General features: G+C 48.4%; 1 protein-coding gene across 1 annotated transcript in view; it reads right to left on the minus strand.

The window, feature by feature from the left end:
- The window catches only part of BAZ1B (bromodomain adjacent to zinc finger domain 1B), a 769,492-nt gene that overhangs the window by 113,105 nt on the left and 633,894 nt on the right, over positions 1 to 22,493 (minus strand). Inside the window, exon 17 of the mRNA XM_069614785.1 lies at positions 10,994 to 11,145. Within this exon, the coding sequence (XP_069470886.1) occupies positions 10,994 to 11,145 (152 nt within the window). The remainder of the gene's footprint in view (positions 1 to 10,993; positions 11,146 to 22,493) is intronic.

Consider the following 22,493-nt stretch of genomic DNA (forward strand, 5'->3'; position numbering starts at 1 on the left):
GGGACTCCTCAAGTCACCACAAAGTCATCGACCTTGGCATCACCATGAAAAACTCTAGCTGAACTGTCTGCTAGAAAGGACCTGACCCAGTTGGCCGCTTCTGTCGAAAAAGAGCCATTGTGTACAAGCCTAAAGAAACCAGCATAGTGTGGTCAACCAGGTTGAAGGCGGCAGATCGATCCAGGAGTACAAGGAGAGCTGTACGACCCTTCTCAAAGACTTCAAGAAAGTTAGCGTTCAGATCAAGTAGGGCAGATTCTGTGGCAGGCGCACTTCGAAAAACAGACTCATGCCCAGGATGTTATAGACAGAAAGTCCTGTGCTTGCATGTAGGCAACCCGATCTATGATCTTTAACAGGAACAAGACATTGGTAATTGGCCGATAGACATTGGGGTCAAGAGATGGTTTGAGTAATGGTGAAATCCAAGCATTCTTAATGCATGGCGGTACAAAACGTTCACTAAAAGATGTATTAAATGTAGTGATCAAAGGGATAAGATGGGCATACATCCTTGTTAGGGAGAAGTCTCATAAATGGCTTATTTCCCTTACCTAATGAGTCCCTCAGCAGCTTTGCTGGATTTCTAGGGTTTATTTTTTTTCACCTGGTAAGACGGAGCCTTTTCCCCACTCTTACATGTGTTTTGCTGTGTGTGTTTTACCATTTGTGTGATCTTGGGCTCTGGATCCTCACCTACTCCATGAGCATCAGTTTTATGTGCGTTACACAGCACCTTCAGTGCAGTGAGACAGGGTTGTCTTTTAGACTTCCCACAGACTCCATTTTTCTGGGACCGACTGTCTCCCAGAAACATGTAAAGTTACCATTAACTCTATGTAGTCTCTTTAAATCACAGACCCAGTACAACCCATCTTACAAAGGGTTAATTCTTATCCTTTTTGTCGGTTTCTCTTGGAGCACTGTTTTGCTCCCTTTTCATCAAGACTTGGCTGGTGGCAGTGGCAACTACCCTATTGTTCATACTATGGTTATCATATAACCATGGTATTGTTTTAGGCTATTCTATTAGCCATGAACATGAACCCACTTGACCAAATATATATTATTTCGGCTCCGGCTGGGTTTATTCGCCATTTCTTTTTGTTAAAGTCTCTCGTGTTTTACTCTGCGCACCAAACCAGGTTTGGTCCCTTTGTTCGCCGTCTTTTCAAAGCGCCTGAAAGTCTGGGTAGGCGGTCTTAGGACCCCTGCCATGGGTTTTCTTGGTAACCCAAGTCGCACTCCTGTTTGATTGGCTGGGTGACTGTCCTTGCCAGGAAAGCCACCCTGCTGTGTGATTGACAGCCAGGCTGTGTGAATGAGGGAAAATTGCATAAAAAGCAGGTCTCTGTGACTGGAAAGGCAGTCTCGCCACTGGAACGAAAGAAACAATGAGGAGCTGACAGATGAGGACCCCTACAGCGACTGAAACGCCCGGTGAAACCCTGCTGCAGGCCCGAATCTTCAGAATCCGACAACAGAGAAGATCCTCCAGGAAACTTCTTCCCTTGAGCTGGTGGGACCAACCAGTTCGCCAAAACTGCAAGCCAGGACCCCTCCTCTGGTTGAATTCATTGTACAGAATGAAAGTGGGCCGGAAAGCCAGGAAGGTCGGACATTGCTTGGGCTTTAAGGCGCGCACCTTTTATTTGTTGCTTTGCTCTCCTGCTGGTTTCTTCCCTGGGTAGCGCAGGACCCTGCAGTCTTCCTACTTGTCAGTCTGACAGTCGCTTCAGGAACCGTGAGCCTGCAGAACGACCAGGAACGTCCGCCTCAGCTACAGCTTCCTCTCCGTTTTAAGGTACTGTGCAAATCCGGTTGTTTGTTTCGTTCAGCCGATGTGAAAGTGTTTGAAATCTTTCTCCAAACCGAGGGCTTGTCCTTCTCTTCTCTTTGAACTAACTTCTCTGCCAACCAACCTCGTCTGGAATCCGTGGCACGAACTTTACCGCGAACTACCCTGAAACGTGCGATCTTGAGCAAAAGACTTGACCCATTGACTTTGGCCCTAAACCTTTTCTACCCGATTCTATCACTGTAGTTCCTCTTGCTCAATTGCCCTGAGTACTTACCATGATTGGTGTGGTTCAATTTCTATGAACTTTGTTTATTCCTCCCTTTTAAATTGCTGGAGTGCCATTTTGCTCCCACTTCATTTTGTGAGCTTAACTTGTCTGGAACTTATTGGGTGTGGTGTATTAAGAGTGTGATTTCTAAACTGTTTATAATAGTGTAATGTTATACAGCATAAGAGTAAAACAAATGTATAACCCTTTACTTGAAAACCTTGAGTCAGTGTTTGCCTGAATCATAGTAATTGCTGTCCTTTGTGTAACCATTTGATGCTGCTCACTTACTCTTGAGATAAGTCTGGCTGCTCCCCCATCGCTACCACTAACTGTAGTACAGGCTTGTACCAAAGGTGAATTTGTACTGTCATTTGTAGTCTTAATTGTGTGTGGTGTTCCCAAAGGGTACTGCATATAATTCTGCCTAACAATCCCCCATGCAATGGGTCGGTTTCAGTTCTGCAACCATAATAATCTCAAACACAGGTATGGTGTTGTCAGGTTTAGTGGGTTCAAAGTTAACACTTGGCCTTCCTAGTGAGGTACGTTTATTCACAATACCTCCCTGGATTTTCTTGATCTTATTAATCATAGTGTCTTAAATGAACATACACCAGCCTTTATCTTCATTGACCACAGCAGCAGATGGACATGGGTCTTCTAACTAAGAATCTTAAAGTGTTATCTGTAGTCAGAGCTAGCATGTTCAATCCTCTCATAATAAGTGCATTTTCTTTTCTAAGATAAGGAACAAGTTACTTACCTGTAACTGTTGTTCTCCAGCATGGGTCTGGCATGGATTCACATGCTCATGAATAAAGAATACATAGCAGTACACACATGCACAACCACGGGATGTGGCAAAGGCTCAACATTAAGCATTGCATCAAACTCAACATTAAGCATCTTACCTCCCCACCAGGCTCACCTCAGGCGAACAGGTTGCGCAGCACTGCTTGGCCGACCCTGGACTCCTCCCTGGAATCCCGATCGACGCAGTAGAACTTCGTGAAGGTGTGCGTCGACCTCCACGTAGCAGCCCTGCATATGTCCAGCAGGGGCACACCAGAAAGGAACGCCGTGGTAGCTGCGATCGCTCTGGTGGAATGGGCTCTCGGACGGACAGGCAGCGGTCGGTTTGCCAACCGATGACAGTACATGATACAGCCGGAGAGCCATCTGGAAATGGAAGCCTTCGAGAGAGCCTTCCCCTGATTGACAGGTCCAAAGTTCACAAAGAGTTGTGACGTCTTCCGAAAACACTTCGTGCGGTCCACGTAGAACTTCAGCGCTCTAGCCACATCCAGCGAGTGCAAAGTCCTCTCAGCCGGCGACGAAGGCGACGGGAAGAATCCAGGCAACACCAAGGGTTCGTTGAGGTGGAAGTCCGACGGTACCTTGGGCATGGAGGGGTGCGTCCTGAGCACTACCCTCGTGTCGTGAAAAGTCAAGTACGGGGCCTTGCAGGAAAGGGCCTGGATCTCTCCCACCCGTCGTGCGGAGGTGATGGCCACAAGAAACGCTGTTTTCCACGACAGAAACTTCAACGGGGCCGAGTGCAGAGGCTCGAACGGAGGTCCCATGAGCTTGGTCAGCACCACGTTGAGCTCCCACGCCAGGGCCGGAGCCTTCACCGGCGGGAACGATCTGAACAGTCCCTTCATGAACTCTTTCACCAGACGATGAGACCACAAGGACGTCCGCCCCGTGGTTCTGGTGTATCGGGAGATCGCAGCAAGATGAATCTTGATGGACGCGTGTGCCAGTCCAGCTTTGGCCAGCGTCAGCAGGTACGGCAGTACTTGGGGAGCCGTAATCCGTAGAGGGTTAATCTTCTGTGCGTGGCACCAGACAGAGAACCTCTTCCATTTGTGTCCGTAGCATTTAAGAGTCGAGGACGCCCTGGCCTTTGCAAGAACCTCTCTGCAGTCGGCCGGTATGTCGTATCCTCCAAACTCTAGCGCTGCAGGAGCCAGGCCTGCAAGTTCAGCGATTTCGGGTCGTGGTGGAGGATGGCGCCTCCTTCCCTGGAGAGCAGATCCGCGTCCACCAGCAGCTTGATTGGCGGGGACGCTGACAAGTCCAGAAGGTCCGGGAACCATATCTGCCTCGGCCACGCAGGTGCGACGAGGATCATCCTGCACCGTGACCTCTTGAGCTGGTTGACGAGCCGGATTAGCAGTGGCAAAGGAGGGAACGCGTAGAGGAACAGGCCCTTCCAGGGGAACGAGAAAGCATCGCCCATGCTCCTCACCTGGGGAAACCTGCTGGCGAACCTCCGGCACTTGGAGTTCGTCGCCGTCGCGAACAGGTCGATCTGGGGTGTGCCCCACCGTCGGAAGAGGCGATCCACTAGATCCTGCCGTAGTTCCCACTCGTGGCACGAGCGCAGCTCCCTGCTGAGTGAGTCGGCGATGGTGTTTTTTATCCCTGCCAGATGAAACGGCACCAGAAACATCCCTTGGGCGAATGCCCAATGCCACAGGTCCTGCGCCTCCTTGGACAGTGCTGGGGACCTGGTTCCGCCCTGTTTCCTGATGTAAAACATGGTGGTGGTGTTGTCGGTGAAGATCCTCACCACCTTGCCCTTGAGGGACGGAAGGAAGGACCTGAGGGCCCAAAACACTGCACGGAGCTCCAGGACGTTGATATGGAAGGATTTCTCCGTCGGGAGCCAAAGGCCTCTTGCGTGCAGATTTTCGGTGTGCGCTCCCCACCCTTCCAGGGAGGCATCCGTGGTCACTGTCTCCTGGTGGGCTGGGGTCTGGAAGTCCATGCCCGCCGTCAGATGCGCGCGTGTGCCCCACCACCGGATCGCTCGTCGGAAACTCTCGTCGAGTGTGATCCTTTCCTCGAAGCTGCCCGTCGTTTGGATCCAGCGCGCGTCCAGGAACTCCTGCAACGGGCGCATCCAGAGCCTGCACATGGGAATGAGGTAGATGCAGGAAGACATCATTCCGAGGAGGGACTTGATGGACCTCACCTTGGCCGCGTCGGCCACCAACATCCGCTGCACCTTGCCCAGGATGGTCCTGGTCCTCTCCTCCGACGGGGAGGCCAGAAGGGACACTGTTGAGCCTCGCTCCCAGAAACAGAGTGCAGGTCCAGGATGGGACGCCATCCCCCCCGTCTTCTTCTTCACGAGGAAGTATCTCGAGTAAACTCCGGAGCCCCGAAGCCTCTTTGGGACGAGTTCGATGGCGCCCTTCCTGAGCATCGCCTTTACCTCCAGGAGAAGTTGAGGGACGTGAAGTTCTTTCCTGGCCACGGGGGGGGGGACGCGCGGACACTTTCTTTGAAACTCGAGCGCGTGGCCCCGGGCCAAGGCGTCCAGTACCCAACGGTCGGTGGAGATGGACTCCCACACGCTGACGAAGCTCGCCAGCCGGCCTCCCACCGGGGTGCTTCGGTGGGGGCCCGACCCCACGGCCGGTTCAATCCTGCTTCGACGAGGCTTTGCCGCCTTGTCCTTGGCGACGACGGCGGGGTCCGCCAGACTTGCCTCGTCCTCTGTAGGCCTCCTGAGACGATAAGCAGGCCGCTTGACGGTAGGAGGAGAAACCGCCGCCGGAACCTTTGGAGGCGCCCTTGCCTCCGCTGCTCCGAAAGGGCGTCCGTCGTCGTTGCAGAACTCCAAGGGCCCGGGCCGTCTCGGTGTCCGCTTTAATGGCCTGAAGGGAATCGTCCACTGTTTTCCCAAACAGGTTGTTCCCATCGAAGGGCATGTCCAGGACTCTGGTCTGAACGTCTTGACGGAAGTCCGTAGCCTTGAGCCATCCACGCCGCCTAAGGCAAACGCCGTTGCCCAACTGGCGGAACCCAGTGTTGGCGATGTCCGTCGCAACGGTAATGGCGTGGTCCGAAGCCACCTCACCTTCCTGCAGGATCTCCAGGGCCTCTGCCCTCTTGTCGTCCGGCAAGAAGTCCAGCAGGGGAGCCAGTTTGTACCAGAGCTCCCTGTCGTATCGGGCCACGATAGCCAAGGCGTTGGCAGCTTTAATCGTCGTCGCTGCAGACGAGATGACTCTGCGTCCCATAGCGTCCAATTTCTTTCCCTCGCCGTCCGGTGGGGAAGTCGATGTGGAGGCCGCACCCCCCCCCGCTTTTTTTCCTGGCCGCCGCGGAGACGACGGAGTCCGGGGTAGGCTGCGCCAGGAGGCACAGGGGGGCCGTGTCCGGGACCCGGTACTTTTTCTCGTACCGGTCTCTTCTAGCTGGCGTCGTGGAAGGGTTCTTGAGGAGGGTGAGGCCCTCATCCCAAATGTCGTCCAATAGAGGCACTGCGAGGACCGTCTTCCTCTTGGCCACGCGCCGCTGATAAAGGAAACCTTCCTTCTTCTCCTCAGGGCAGAGTTGGAAAAGCTCGGATGCCCTGGCGATCATGGAGTGGAACGATCCAATCTCGTCGGGCGGAGAAGCCCTGGTGGGAGGCGACGACGGTACATCCTCGTCGTCTGTACCCGTCGCTGCCGTGTCAGTCCCCGTATCATCCCCTCGGGTGGACGGGGAGGAGGGCTGGAAGGGGCGCGACGGCTGAAAAGGAGGAGGCGGGTGGATCCTTCTTTTCTTGGTAGGGGGAACCCCAGAAGGTCCCGGTTCTGGGTCCCCCGACGGGAGAGGTTCCGTCGGCAACGGTAGTCTCGTCCTTATCTCTGAGCATAAGGACTGTATAGCCAACAAAATGGCCGCCGAGCTGTCTCGCGGCGCTGGCAGAGGGGAATCCGACGGGCGATCAGGGGCCCCGTCGGTACCCTCGACGGGCCGGTCTTCTTCCACGCCGAGGCCGTGGCTTAAGACTTCGACCAGCTCTTCCTCCGAGGTTGAGGCCGAATCTACGACGACGCCCTGCCCCCCCTTTTTCTTCCCCACGGGGGATTTCACGGGGGTCCTATCGATGGGCACAAAAGAGGACTCCCTCCGAGGTGGCAGGGAGACTCTGAGCCCCGAGGTTGCCACCACTGGCGTAGCCTCCACAGGCTGAGCCAGGGCCGCCACGACAGACTCGATAGAGGGCTTGGCCGGATGGATTAAGGCCTTCACCACCTTAGGTGCGCTCACCGCCTTATCCTTGAGGGGGGGGGACAGTGCCTCGCTCCCCCTCCGCCTTCGAGCTGGACCGGGGCCTCTCTAGGAGGCTCGCCGGGTGCTCGGCCTTCCTCTTACCCGACCCAGAGCGTTGGCTCGTGGTTGATGGTGCCGGGGAGGGTGCGCCCAGCCTGGCGCCCGTAGAGCCCGACCGTTCGGCGCTCCCGGTGCCAGCGGACTCGCGGTGCTTGGCCTTATGTTGGACCCCCGTCGCCGGGGCGTCCTCAAAGGTCTTAGAAGACCGCTCGGATTTCTTCCTCTTCTTCTCGCCGGACGGGCTCTTCCCTTCCAGCCAGTTGGCGAGACGTTGATGGCGGTCCTTCATGGTCCGCTCCGACATGTTGCCGCAAAACGCACAGTCCTTCTCCACGTGCGTCTTGTCCTCATGTAGGCAGTAAAGGCAAAAAGAGTGTTCGTCCTCCTTGAAGACGTTCTGCAGCTGGCATCCAGGGCAGACCCTGAACAGCTTTCCGGGCGTCGAGCTTCCCTTCTCCTGGGCCATGACCGGGCCTGAGAAACTTCTGGAGCCCTCCAAAAGCGTGGCTCGACGAGATCTTCACCCTTGAGGGGCGCAGACGAATCCGACACGGGCCCCCGTTGATCGGATGGAGAGTCGGTGGAGCTTGAGGCTCTTTTGACCGAAAAAACGAAGTTTTTGAGAAAAAAACGTGAAAAAAAATAGCACTAACGCTCGTGAGCAATAGCACGAGGATCCCAACACATGAACGTGCGGTAAAAATCTGAAGATGGCTGCCAGAGGCGGTGCTTAGGTAGAGGGCAGTCATTGGCTGTGGACAGTATGACGCAGAGACCAGTGATTGGTTATTACTACGAAAGACAGATCAGAAACGAAACTGATACTGGTTTTTCTTTCTTTACCGAGGATTCCCAGCCTGACGACGGGGAATATTCATGAGCATGCGAATCCATGCCAGACCCCATGCTGGAGAATGGCAGATTCATGGGCCCTTGCTGCAAGGGTATATTTGATCCTATTTTCCTGAGTTGGTTATTCTCCACAGCTGAAAGGCTTTGCGTTTGGCAACCTTAAGTTCCTGGATTGGAGATTAATACCAAACTTTGGTGTTCAGTTTCCCGACTAACCAGGTTTTTTTCTGGGACCACTAGGTTAAGTGCAATAAACAGCATCTTTTGATGCGTCAGCAAGTTCACCGTCTGACGCATAATTGGCCAGATTACTCAATGTTGCATCAAAATAAGGTGCTATTGATGCAGCAGAAAGCCTATGAATATTTATTGATAGGACATTCCTATCTGGTTTAGGTTTTTATGCTGTGACAGACAAGGTGAAAGTGAATCAAAGTATGGTCTGACCAATCACCTCCCAATTGATAATGACATTCTAAGCTTAAACCCAGTCCAGCGTTCTGCCTTGGACATGCATTGCAGTATTGACCTGGTAGAAAAAAAAAGGATCAGTCAATGGGGATTCAATAGTAACTGCCATAGAGTGGGAACTATCAAAAAGTCTGGAGGTTAAAATCTCCCAGGATAAATTGACAAGGGCTTAAACAAAGGCATTAACATGTTACCAAATTGAAGAGAAATCTGGCATAGTGATTGGCAGACAATATACAAGAGTGTGATTGACTGTGTTATGATCACCTAACAGCTTCACATACAAAGTGTCACATCCCAAAGGGCCAACAACATCCATTTGATGCATTTGCAAGGAAGCCTTGTAATTAATGGCAACTCCTCCACCCTGGCCCAATTTGCGATCTATCTTATAGCCAGGGGGGGAGAGCACAGGGCTGGCTGAGTCATGTAGTCAAGTTTCTTTTACTGCACATAGATCTATATGCTTAGTCAGTAGATAGACAGAAATGTTAATAGTGTGTTTTATCAGGGAACAAGTATTTAGCAAGAGGCAGTTAAGGGTCTTTACAGGAAGCATCAGAAAATCTCTTGAATATTTGCCAGTACACAGATTAATATTTGGTGCAAACAGGTCTTCAGCTCTGTTTTCATCTGAATTACAGATTTCCGAAATACTAGACGTAGAATCAGTAGAATGGGCTGGGCTAATGTATACATCTAATTTTCCTGGCTTTGAATCTCCCATTTTCTGACAATGCTTTCTATTCTCCTTGTCATGGGAGCTCACTGAGGCCTATGGGTGAATTGCGCTATAGAAGAACACAATAGATAGGAAAAGTCATATTTAGAGAGATGCTTTATGACTGAAATGACGCAGCACCAAAGTTTGAATTATATTTGTCCAACATATCTTCCACGTTAGACAATTCCAGATCATCCAATGGTGTAATACCTGTGATGAAGAGACGTTTCTGCACAAGCGAGCTCAAGAGAGCCAGAAAAGACACAGCTAGGGTCGCCATTACAGGCAACGTTTGAGACGGAACACTTTTGCAGGATTACATGAGGAGACCAATACTGGCCCTAATGGAATTCATCCCCTCATTGAAGCGAAATGCATAAGAGGCATCAAGGTAATTAAAAGACTGCCTTGGCAGAGTCGGCTGAGCAGAAGTGGCCATAAATGGGAGCCACAATATCAGATTCAATTAGAAAGGGCAAATAACTGTTTGCACTTGTAGATTCATGGCAGCAAGTTTTAAGGGCCATATCCCTATATCGTTTTGAAATCGCTTCAGACCCACCAGCTCCAAGCAATGAATCGAAGCCGAAGGGTGACCGTGTATAGTTGAGGGGCAAGTCGGAGCAGATGTAGGACAGGAGTCGAATGCATATCAAGTAACAAGGCACAGAGCAATGAATTTACTAAGTGCTCGCTTGTAGTTGTCCGGCACCCCACCCCGTAGCAACCCAGACGCATAACAGGCAAACCAGCTTCAAAGCCCAGGTGCGAATGCGCCTGGACACCAAGTAGTACAACTGATGCTAGGAAATGTAGTCCAGCAGTAAGCGATATGCCTACTTGTTTTCCAATGCCTGATTTCATTCGCACTTGAAGGAAAGAAGCTCAAAGAATGCAGCATGCATCAATTATTACCATTAAATTTAAAACATAAAACAAAAATGCTCAGGCACACAAACGCCTCCAGTCTAAATCAGCCTATGTCAGCAAACAAAACGAGCACACAAAAATCAAACAGAGGACTTTTATACTGTTTCTACTGGCTCAAACCACCACAGTGCAAATGGCTCAAGTGTGCTACAGAGGAACATCCAGTAGTATGCATAGAAGTATAGAGCATTTCCTTTAAGGCATGCGTATTCCACCGTTACTGTCTTGCTTCAGAATATTCAGCTACCCTTGCCAAGTTAATTAGGACGGTGGAGAGGTTGTGGGTGTGGATATCGTGTCCCCCATGCCCCCCAAATACACCCCCCTCCACCTCACCTTCACAGGGAATTAAAGCTGTAAATGGAAAAGGAAGATCGGTGGAAGATGTTGGTTTTAGATTCTGCAAGACAAAATCGATCAATCCTCCCTACAGCCTGTGGTTCCCCGTGGTGGAAGGGCTCAACACTGGGCCAACAACTGGGCGGAAATACCCACTACTAGAGATAGATTCCAACATCGCTGACATTCTGTCACACGCATGCCCCTGACTAAACTCTAGGCCGAGCCTCAGTTCCCAGACACATGGATACTATTTAAAACCTTTTTAATAAGTCGTGGGGTGCCTGATAATCAAGTGGATAAAGTGTGAAAGTCGCCAGGCAGATACTAGATGCCAAGAATACCTGGGCCGCACTTGCAGCAGGCTTCTGGTATCTGCAGGCTTTGTTCATAGGAGGAGTGAATGTCAGAGCAATGAAGACTGCACCTGTTAGTTTGTAACTCATGTAGCAGTCTGTTCCCCACGGTGCGATTTGCCTCTTACCAGCTCATCGACGTCTGCTTCGTTGGCAGGTGCAGCCCGTTGCCGAGAGCCCTTGCCAGCGGCTGTGGAACTCTTCTTCACGGGTGGCCGGCCCCTGCGAGTAGGGCGGGTGGCTGCTTTCTGCTTGGCCTTGGTCGTCCTTCTAGATCTCACTGAAAATTAAGTTTCGGGAGGTTAGAGTTTATTGGTGTTATGGAGCGAACATAACCACCTCACCTCGCTATTCATTTGGAGAAAGCAGCAAGACGAAGTGGCACAGAAGTAATCAAAATGGTCTACTAAAATAGAGCAATGTGCTGCGGATAACCCAAAATTCAGCGCTAGCACAACCAGCATGCACCACCATTCAGTTTTAAGGAGCATTCCCACACCAGGCACCAGAAGAAACTGATATACCCAATACAAAATTGATTAAGGAAGCTAAGGCACCAAACCCCCAGGTATTTGTCCCCCAATGCGCGGTTTGTGATTGGTTTAAGACTAGATTTTCAAGACTAACAACCGGGGCAGCTAATACCACAAAAGTAGGACCACCTCACTCCCTCCACGCCTCACCCCACTCCGTCCTCTTTAACCCGACCCACCTCAGCCCTGCCCCCATCCCGGGAGGATAGCTCAGAGGCAACATGCTCACCTTGGAAACAAAACGACAGAGCAACACAGGTTCGATCCCAGGGTCCGCGCTTAGACACCTCTGGGTATTAAGCACATTATAAATAACCTATCATATTTCAAAGTATCTGCATATAAATTGAGTGGTTTAAAACACGTTAATAACGAAGGAGAAATTATTGGCTTCTCAGTTGGTTTCTCAGTCAGTCTCTGTAGCACAAGCAGTAAATGCATGTGGTTGGTACCTGGAAGGTTGGTGGTTCAAGCCTATCCTCAATGGCAAATTTGGGAACAAATTGTGAGGTCTGTAGTCTATAATTGTTGATGATCCAGTTGTGTTGGTGATCCAGCCGTGTCACCTAGTCTTTGCTCAAAACCGGGACTAACACTCCCTTACCACAAAATCATATGGTTTAAAGAAAAAAAAAAAGCTATTGGGACAGAGGGCCAAATTCCGGGACTGTCCCGGAAAAACCAGGACGTCTGGTCTCCCTAACTTAAAGGATAATTCCGGGACTTTTTTTTATTGTCCCTACGGTTCGGCCATGTGTTTTTAAGCATAAATCGGTAGATCGTAGAAAACTTGCCTATGGACCTTACCAGACTTTTCGTCCATTAACCCACTCGAAATCAGCCGCCATTTTCTGATAATCCTATCATTTCCCCCCATCGACCTGGCTCACCTTCTTTTGCGGCACTAAATCAAATCCCCCGCCCCTGAGCCTGACATCAGCAGACGCGTACCGCCCATTTCCCAACGCCAAAGCACGTTTCGTGTCAACAATCGCTGCGCCTCAGCTGATGAAGTGTCGCCATGGAAATGGCAGGACGCCTCTTTCCTCAATAAGTATAAACACACCGTTTCACAACACACAGCAGCAGATTTTCGATTCCATTACTCTCTCTGTGTTACTTTGAGTATTCTGTGACTCGTTTCTGTGCTCTGGTCAGCTACCTTCGCCGCTTCTAGGCCTTGTGAACACCTGTACCATCTCTGTAAATTATTTTACTTTCTTTACCACACAATGGCTACAATAATGCCGTATATGTACGAGCCCGAGTACACCGAGCAAGAACTACTGGAAAGGCAAGCATGCGAAAACGATGGGGATTCGGACGGCAGTTGGGAGGACCAGTCAACGGATGAAGAGCCTGGACCATGTCGCATGGACGGCGTCTCCACCTGGTGCACGTGCAATCGGTGCGAGCTAATGCCAACTGAGGAGGAGAACTGCTGCTGCCGTGAAAATTCCGGGTGCTTGGCCTACATTTCGGAAGGCGAGCTAAGTCCGCAATGCATCACCGAGCTGCCAGAGTTCAGGGAAGCCTGCCTCTCACGGACCGTGTTGAGGATGATGGTGCTTATGCACGAACTTCGCGGCACTGTTCGTCCGCGTAATCCGAGTAACGAGTAAGTATACTCTGGTTGTGATGTCAGTGATGCCACTACTATGTCATGGTCGTCTCCCACATATAAAATCACATCTACATATCATTCGAATGCATGTAAATTGGTTCCATATTGTGCATTTTCTAGATTGAATTTTCTTCAAAGCAGAATGACATTTTTTACCTGAATCGACAGTGATAAGAAAGTTTTGTCATTTTAATACAGTTTGCATCTTTCATTTTCACAGGTGGTACAGGCTGGTGGCCTATCGTTGCTTCACTTGGTGGCTTCACGGGAGGCTCGGACACCGCGTTCGGAGAGCAATACCTGCCTGTGCGGTACTTGCCATTAGACAACATTTCCCCAGCGACAGTGGACAATACCGCGGATTTTCCCTGGATGTGCTGCAACCGGAACTTTACAATGTGTAATGTTTATTATTTATGTTCAATTGAAATTAAGATCTAAAATAAAACCCAACATATATTTTATCAATGGTTGTTTTGATTTTTTAAATGAATCTAGTGTGTCTCCATTGAATAGTCTTCCTGTGCCTTGTCTTGTCACACCACATGTCTCCGGCCAGCATCCCCCCTCACGCTGGCCGCCCACCTTCAATCCACATAACCGTTGAACCCATATGCAGCAGACATACATATGTTATTTTGCGGGTTGGCATCAAGCCTCCCGGCCTTGCCTCCTCCCCCAAAAATACTTACCACACCACTTTGTTCAAGCGTTGGCAATAAAAGGAAGGCCGTTGGATTTTATTGATACAAAACATGGTTATAGGTAAATAATCCATATGGTTGATCATAATAAATCATCCTTTTGGGCACCGGGTACAGAGATGACCCCCTCTGGCCCGTGCCGCCTTGCCACCACAGGCCAGCCTGCTGCTGACTAACTGCCTAGGCATCCAGGGTCTCCAGGGTGAACTGCACCCATATATTCTCCTGGGAGGGTGAGGTATTTATAAACTCACCCCCCTGCCTTCCATGTACTAGATCCTGCAGCCTGCCTCTTACATGCAGTTAGATGGCCTCTCCTTGGTGAGGCCCTGCGGCAAACGAGTCTTGTCTGCACGACCACCGCCCCAATCCACCCCCCCCGCCCTATCAAAGGCAGTTCGCACCGGGGTACTTCTGCTGGCAAGTGGAGCTGTCAGGGAGCGATAAAGGCCAAGAGGTGCCAAAGACCATGTACACTTCAAAGTGGTCTATAGAGCATGGGTTGTTGTTCCCATGTCTACCTCCAGACCCCGTGTCTCCTGCCAAGCATCCCCCCTCACGCTGGACGGCCCCCTGCAAACCGCATAATGCCACGACATATACACGTCATTCATTCACAAACACACCCCTGTTTCGAATTCTTTATAACCCACTTCATATTTCTAATGAGAACTTCTTTGCGCTTTGCTAGTCAACCGTGAAGGTGCTGGTTATCTGCTCTTCGTCTCTGTGAACTTCTGTGACCACTTCGAGGAAACTCGTCAGTTTGCAACCTGTGAACTGCTCCCTGTTCTACGACAAGAAACTACTCTGATCCCTGCATCTAACTGTTTGTTCGTCAAGGTAAGGCCATGTACCATAATCATTTTGCGTCCAATTTCTTTTCGTTCAAGACAGTACATGCAAGGAACTAGTCACATGTTCTGAGTTTAAAAAAATAGAAAGATAATTTGACTAAAGTTATTCAAATACTTATCCGCATGTGAATAACGTGTATAGTTCCAAGAACCAAAACGAACCTTGCATTGAACCTTTTATGTGTCATTTAATTTTTTAACACATTGGTATTCATAGAGAATTGTTGATCTTTACTTTTCAGAACTTTCCACAATGCCTGCCTGTTCCATTGGCGGTTGCCCTTCGAAGACCCATAATAAATCTGAAGGTACTATAATGCATGTTTTCCCTAAGACAATAGATCAGATAAGAGAATGGGTCCGATATTGCGGATATCCACCGTCTGAGCTTGAAAGTAGAGTCCTAGAAGTCTTTGCGGACAAGAGGGGTGATCGATACCGCATCTGCAGCAGGCACTTTAGCTCAGACATGTACTCCACATCATTGCTAATAAAGAAGAACACACCGCGAGCGAGGCGAAAATTGCTCTCAACCGCTATTCCCACTCTATTCGTCCACATCCCTCCACTGGTGAGTCAAGTTTACGTATTTATCTCTCGGCCTTGCGGTAGTGTGTAGCATTAGCTAACAATAATTTCCCCCATTTATGTATCCACTCAATATGAAGGCAGAAGATTCTCCATCCGTGTCGTTATTGCAGTCATCAGCCACTTCAAGCGCCTATCGGGTAATCTTACTTAGCTATTCTGCCACTGACTTGTTTTGGGCATGTAAATCAATAGTTTTAATTTATCGTGTGATTATTTTACCTAATGGTACACCCTTGTACTCGTCCTCTAGTCTTTGTTTTCAGTTATAATTATTGTTATCCAAAATAATGCAAGTACTGTCTTTCAGGGAGATGCTGAGGAGTCCAACGTGTTGATGTCACTCAGATGCTCGAGGTACGTTTCCGGACAGTTCCATCGATGGAGATCATCAGATCTTGCATTCTTGTAGCGTGATTGTTACACACAATGTTTCTTTCGTTTTTAGCCATTGATATGTCCTTCTGTCGTCGCCCTCCTATGTGTCTTTTTTCAATATTGTGTTCATTACTTATGAAAGTCCTATGTTTCAGGGAGTCGATGGAGCATTAGTCCAAGAAGGGGGAGCATGCAGTTACGGGTCGGCGCAACAGCTTGCAGAAGTGTGCACCGCAGTTACATCGTCCCTTGATGTTCTTATGCATTTCGAGGTATGGATACTGACAGTTCGCTCAAGCGAAATCATATGACGTGATTACATCCGCTATACTTCCTTCTTTATTAACGCAAGTACTATGTTTCAGGGAGATGACGGAGCTTCTTCTACAAGAACATCACCCCTAGTAGTTGCTGCAGATCTCTGGGTGGTGACACTTCCAACGATCGAGCAAATCGAATCATATTTACATATCCATTATTTATTTTAGACAACTGATTTGTGCAGGTCTATTTAGATGAGCCGTTGACGCCTGCACAAAGTTTATGTTCTTTTTAACAAAATAGAAAACCATACTAATCTAATTACTGTGTTTCAGGGAGTTACTGAAGAATCATCTTCAATAATATCATCAATGGAAGTCTATGAGGAGCCCGAGGTATGGATCTTGACAGTTCCATCTAACTAGATCAACAATGCGTGAATAATTGCCGTTTGAATGTTCTACACAAAGCGTTCATTCGTGTTTTGCTATTGAGATGTACGTGGGTATTGGTCCCCAAGTACATTTTGTGTTTTCGATATTATTATACATACTAATGAAAGTTCTATGTTTCAGGGAGTCGATGGAGCGTCAGTGCGTGATGGATGTGCTTATGAAAATATAGTTGTTGCAGCGCAAGAGGAAGTGGAGACATGCACACACGAGTCGGCGCAACAGCGTCCTGAGGTTGAAGTTCGAGGCAAGAAAGTTTCAAAGAAAAGAAAGCAAAAGAAGGTTAGTGTCCTGGTCACTATATTATGTTTTTCACTGTTAATAGTTCAATACTGTAAGTTGTGTTTAAACTGAACATCCCTTTTCCAATCTGTCCTCTAGTTGCGAGTGGGTGCACAAACTAGATCTACACAGACAGTGAAGCGAACGAGAGATGTTGCTTGTCAAACCTTTTGGCAGGGACTTGAGACTGGAGATGCATTGTGCCAATGGGAAGAATATGAAGTGATTGACAACGGAGCTATACCACCACCAGCCATTGATAGTGAATGTCCTCCTGGTAGTCCGGATGCAGTCGGAGATCAATTCACAGAATCCACACCCGCAAAAACTAAGACCGCGAGAAAGTTGAAGAAATTGTTTTATTCACCCATCGCCGGAGAAGGAACAGATGTTGCAATGGAAGAGAATGAAGTGGACGACAATGAAACACCATCAATATCACTGAACATAGCGGAAGACGATATCAGAGATTCTACCTTTCATGTGAGTGACATGTCCTCAACGTTAGAGGCCGAACCAGCTGGGATGCAGTGACAGTATAAGGAAAGAGGCCAAATTCATTGTATTCGATAGTTGTTTGATATTATTATTCGGATGAAATGTGGGCATTCGGTTGGTGGGGAAGTATGTGGGGAGCCATTGATTAATGTGACTCGTGCAATTCGAGGCACTAACCTTAAAATACATGCCACCTGTACAAAATATCATCCTTTCTCATGGTCTGCACAACCCATGCTGGGGCAACTGCCAGCAGGCAATCTACTTTGTGCAGCGGCTGCACTTTTTAGTGGTTCAAGTTTTAAAAAGTTAGAGTCTTTCTTTCAGTTTGTGGGAATCCATTTCATTGCGAAAACTCAGTTCTACAAATACCAAACCGATTATCTATTTCCAGCCATTAGCGAAGCTTGGAGAATGGAAAAAATGTCTATTGATAGTACATTCGCGGGCAAACGGTTCAGGCTAGCCGGTGATGGACAGTGCGACAGCCCAGGATTTTCAGCCAAGTACTGCACCTACCACTTTCAGGACATGGAAAGTAAGACAATTGTGAGTTCGGTGGTCGTGCAGGTGTCACAAAGTACATCCTCAGTGGCCATGGAGAAAGTTGGCTTTGTAGCATCATTGCAAGAACTACAATCACGGGGAATGGTGATCGACCCGATAGCCACGGACAGACACGTTTCAATTGCCAAGACAATGAGAGAAGAGTACAAAAATATAAATCACCAATTTGACGTTTGGCATCTTGCAAAAACAATAAAAAAATGTCGGCTGCAGGTTAAAAAAAAAGATATGCAAGGTATTTCACAGTGGTCCAAGTCAATCAGCAACCATCTTTGGTGGAGCTCAAAAACATGTGGAGGGTCGTTGGAAATTCTACTGGAAAAATGGCGGTCAGTAATGCTACACTGTAGCAACGTTCACCGCTGGACCACAAACCAACATTTCCACAATTGTGAACATGGCCATTTGCCCACAGAGGAGGCACGGAAGAAGAAGTGGTTGATTCCTTCATCACCCACTCACAAAGCCATTGAAAAGATTGTATTTGATAAAACTATAACAAGAGATTTGAGGGGACTCACGGAATTCTGCCACACAGGAGATTTGGAGGTGTTCCACAATATGTGCCTAAAGTACAGGCCAAAACGATTGCATTTTGGCATGGAGGGCATGATAAATCGGACTCTTCTAGCGGTCTTGGCACATAACCATAATGTTGGCCGTCAACAAAGTAGGATGACCGGAACTTTAGGGACGCTTCGCTACAATAAGGCATTCACTAAAAGAAGTAAACAATGGGTTATCAAACCAGTGTTTGAGGATATGCAATATGACTTTATTGGGAGACTTATTGTTGATGCCCTAGATAGGCACATACATGGAGTTGTGAACGAACCTGTGCAGGGGACAACTGTATTGCCACCCAACATTGCCTCTGTTCCATGTCCACCTAAAGAAGAGCTCATTGAGAAATACCTCTCACGGTTTAAATGATTGTAATTTGATTGTCTGTTCTCTCGAGTCTCCTCATGTCGCAGGCCCATTGAATATGTGTAGCTATGTATTGTGTAAATAAAAGTGATTGCTCTGAGTCCTGTGAGATGGCCTTACACTGAATGTAGCTAACTAGGAATGTGTGCTCGTTCAAAGTGAAGGTCAGCTGCTTTGATTTTTTCTCGGGTGCCGGAATGGCCCACTACTCAGTATAAGGTTCTATTGTTATTTGACCTTGACAGGCCGGGACCATCCCGAAAGACTTCTTTTTGGGGGTGTGGGGCAATAACGTAAGAAACGATAATGAATATAATTTCAGAAACGAAAGCCATTTAATGTTCGTTCATTAGAAGAAATAACGTCGGCATAGAAGGAGTGGTATTTCGGGGCTGCCCTACGCACAGACACAATGGAAAATGCAAATATAATGTAAGTAACTCTTTAGATGAGTTTATACCGCAATTTAATTACTATACAGTAGCTTTAAAGACGGGTTAACTTGTACTTGTTCGTTCTATGTGGCATATTGTTTTGTACCGCGCACTATCTTGAGGAGAACCATCTCCTTTTATGGAAGCACCTCAAAACCTTCCTCTTTGCTTCTGCTTTCTCTCTCCCTCTCCCCTGCTACAATTGGTCCACTGTCTGCAACCTCGGTCCTGGGCCCTTCCACTCTCCACCTGCACTGCCTAACTGTCAACCCCTGCACTGGGGGACTGTCAGTATCCTACAGCCCCCCCCTTGAAGTATAATACCCAGTTGCACTGTCCTAGCTATGAAATAATTTCCCGACCTAATATATAAAATGAATAATTTTAATAAAGATCTGATGGTGAGACTAATTTCATTTTTTATGTTTTTAAAACAGGTACATCCTTCATTATTGTATGTGTCACGAGTACCAGACACCGGCGGATGGCTTTTTCAACCGCCAGTTGCTTCTCCGCGTGAACAATGTTACCACCCTGACCATTTTATGGGACGATCGCCAAGTACAAGTATGCCCTTACGCGGTACTAACGGCTAGATGCAACATACAGACCGTTGTGGTGGCCTAGTGCCTCGTTGTTGGAACAGCCATGCGATTATCAGTGCGACCGAAGAGCTTATTTTATCGTAAACCAACACCCTGTGTACTGCACACGAACATCGCTTGCCTCAAGACGAACTATTTTGGATCGAGAGCAAAGAAAAATGCAAATCGCTGAATATTCTCTAAAACATTTGATGTCCAATAAATGTACTTTGCCAAATGTACAATCTTGCCGTTTGCTTTTAAACCACAGTTTCATATTCCGAATTGTGGCGCTGTATTTTGAGATGATCTAAGACCCTGTGTACAGCAAAGGAACGTTGCGTGCCTCAAAACGAACTTTTTGGAACGTGAGCAAATGAAAATCGCTGAATATTCTCTAAACATTTGATGTCAAATAAATGTACTTTACCAAATTTACAATCTTGCGGTTTGATTTAAAAGTACAGTTTCATATTCCCAATTGTGGCGCGCTGTGTTATGAGCTGATCTGTGTTGATTTCCGGGTTCTGTGTGGAGTCGCGTAGAAGACGCCTGGGCGCGTTTGCCTACGCAGCACAGTCACGTCACGGATAGAGGCGGGGAATATGAATGTTTTGATAAAGTCTGTTTCAGGGGCGGGGGATTTGATTTAGTGCCGCAAAAGCAGGTGAGCCAGGTCGATGGGGGGAAATGATAGGATTATCAGAAAATAGCGGCTGATTTCGAGTGCGTTAATGGACGAAAAGTCGGGTAAGGTCCATAGGAAAGTTTTCTACGATCTACCGATTTATGCTTAAAAACACATGGCCGAACCGTAGGGACAATAAAAAAAAAAGTCCCGGAACTATCCTTTAAGAAGCCACAGAAACATTATGGGCTCTTTCCAAAAGGCACTTAAGTTCGATGGGCACAAGAGAAAATCCACATCCCCTTTCATCCTCCTGCACATCCACCAATACACCGATACCCACAGGTATGGTGCACAAAACAAATGACACAAACCATCGCGCCCCCCCCCCCCCCCCCCGTCCCAAAGCCACTTCGTCACCTCCTGCTTCAACTGTCTTCAAGGTCAGGACGTACACGTTTTTAAAAGCGCAACCATACATGGGAGGGGGAAGACATAGGGAAGACCAGACAAACTATCTTACTAGGCATGGTACATTTCAGATTATGCAGGTTTGCTATTTATTTATAGTGCGCGCCAGACGCTGGGGCATCAGGACGCAAGACATAAGCGTATATTAAGCTTGGTTACACAGGTAAATGCAGTACAACAGGAATCAAAGGAATGGGGAAATTTACATGAGGGAATAAGTAGACAGTAATTGGAATTAATATACAGAATAGTGTCCAAAAAGGGACTGAGGCACAGTAAGCGAAACAATATACAGAGGAATGTAGGCATGTACAGAATGTACAGTGGGCAGGATTATTAACAGTCAAGTACATAATTAGCAGAATACTAGGGCTGGCCTCTGTTTTGGAGGCAGCTGAAGTAAGGCTATAGCATCGCAGATTACTTTTCTGAGAACCTGAGAAAGTTACCATCATGAACTGGTCCTTCCTGAGGAACTTGTTTAAGTCCAAGATGGGTCTCAATCCTCCGTCCTTTGGAATCAGAAAATATGGGGAGTACCAACCCTTTATCCTTTCAGCTACAGTGCTTGTTTAGCACCTTTCTCCAACAGGGTTAAAATCTCCTGCATAAGGAGCGGATCTGGAATCTTCAAAGAGTTGTTCCCCGGTGGATGACAGGTTTTTGCAGGAAAGGTAGGCAGTAACCTTGGGAAACTTTACAATGTCCAAACATCTCAAGTAATAGACTGCCATTCTGTCAGATGCTGTGACAACCTGCCTCCTACTGCATTCTTGTGTACTAAGACTTGAAAAAAGGTAGCAGGCGCTCCTCTCCAGAAAGAGCATAGCATGATAACCTGTTCTGAGATGAGCGTTTGCAGCACACGCTTTTTGCTCACTGTACCTTTCACAGATGGGAAATATCCATTTGCATATCAGTCTTTGTCCCACCCACATGGGCAGTCCAGCACCGAAATGCAATGGCAATTCCAACCTGAACGAGAGTACCACCAGCAACCCCATACACGTGTTTCAGCCTTGTTGGGCATCATCAGTGAGGTGAAGCTGTGCCTCTGAGCACAGTGAGCAGGGAGTCCAGCCAGAGAGAAAGAGGGAATGCAGGAGCAGGGGTCCAGATGAGGACAATCTCTGTCTTACTAGCATTGAGGCAGAGTTTGTTTGCAGCACACCATGACTGAATTGCGGACAGTCGGGTATGAGTGAGGAAGAGGCCGAGGGTAGCCTCAAGGAGAGCTGCGTGTCATCCGTCAAGCACTGGAAGTTGAAGGTGAAGGTGGCTATCGCATGGGCCAGGGGGGCCATGTAGTCATTGAAACATCAGGGGGATAGGGTCGAGCGATGGGGGACTGGGGAGGGTAGAGTGATGGGGTAGAGGAAAGACTCCAGTTCCACCTGGAATGGGCGGTTGGAGCGAAAGGTTGTAAGCTACGCCAGGGCCTGATCAGTGATGCCCAGGGTATCACAGACATGCGATCAGGGTGTTGTGGTTCACTGTATCGAAGGCAGAGGAGAGGCCAAGTAGAATGAGGACCGAGGGAGAGTTAGACTCAAAATTTGAGAGCAGATCTTCACGGGTGTTCAGAAGAGCAGTTTCCATGCCTCTGGAAGCTCTAAAGCCAGACTGGTCGTCATGGAAGCAGCCCACAGATTGTGTGGAGGGTAAGATGGGAAATGGCCAACTTCTCTAGGAGTTTGCACAGGAAAGGAATGATCGAGAATAGGCGATAGGTTGCCGGAATGGAAGGGTCAACAGAAGGTTTTTGGAGGAGAGAGTGCTTAAGAAAAGTGGGGAAATCTCCAGTGGCGAAGGAGAGGTTGCAGAGGTCGGCCAAGGC

The sequence above is a fragment of the Ambystoma mexicanum genome, chromosome 9 (genome assembly GCF_040938575.1).
Source record: "Ambystoma mexicanum isolate Mex_15411 chromosome 9, UKY_AmexF1_1, whole genome shotgun sequence".
Taxonomy (NCBI): Eukaryota; Metazoa; Chordata; class Amphibia; order Caudata; family Ambystomatidae; genus Ambystoma; species Ambystoma mexicanum.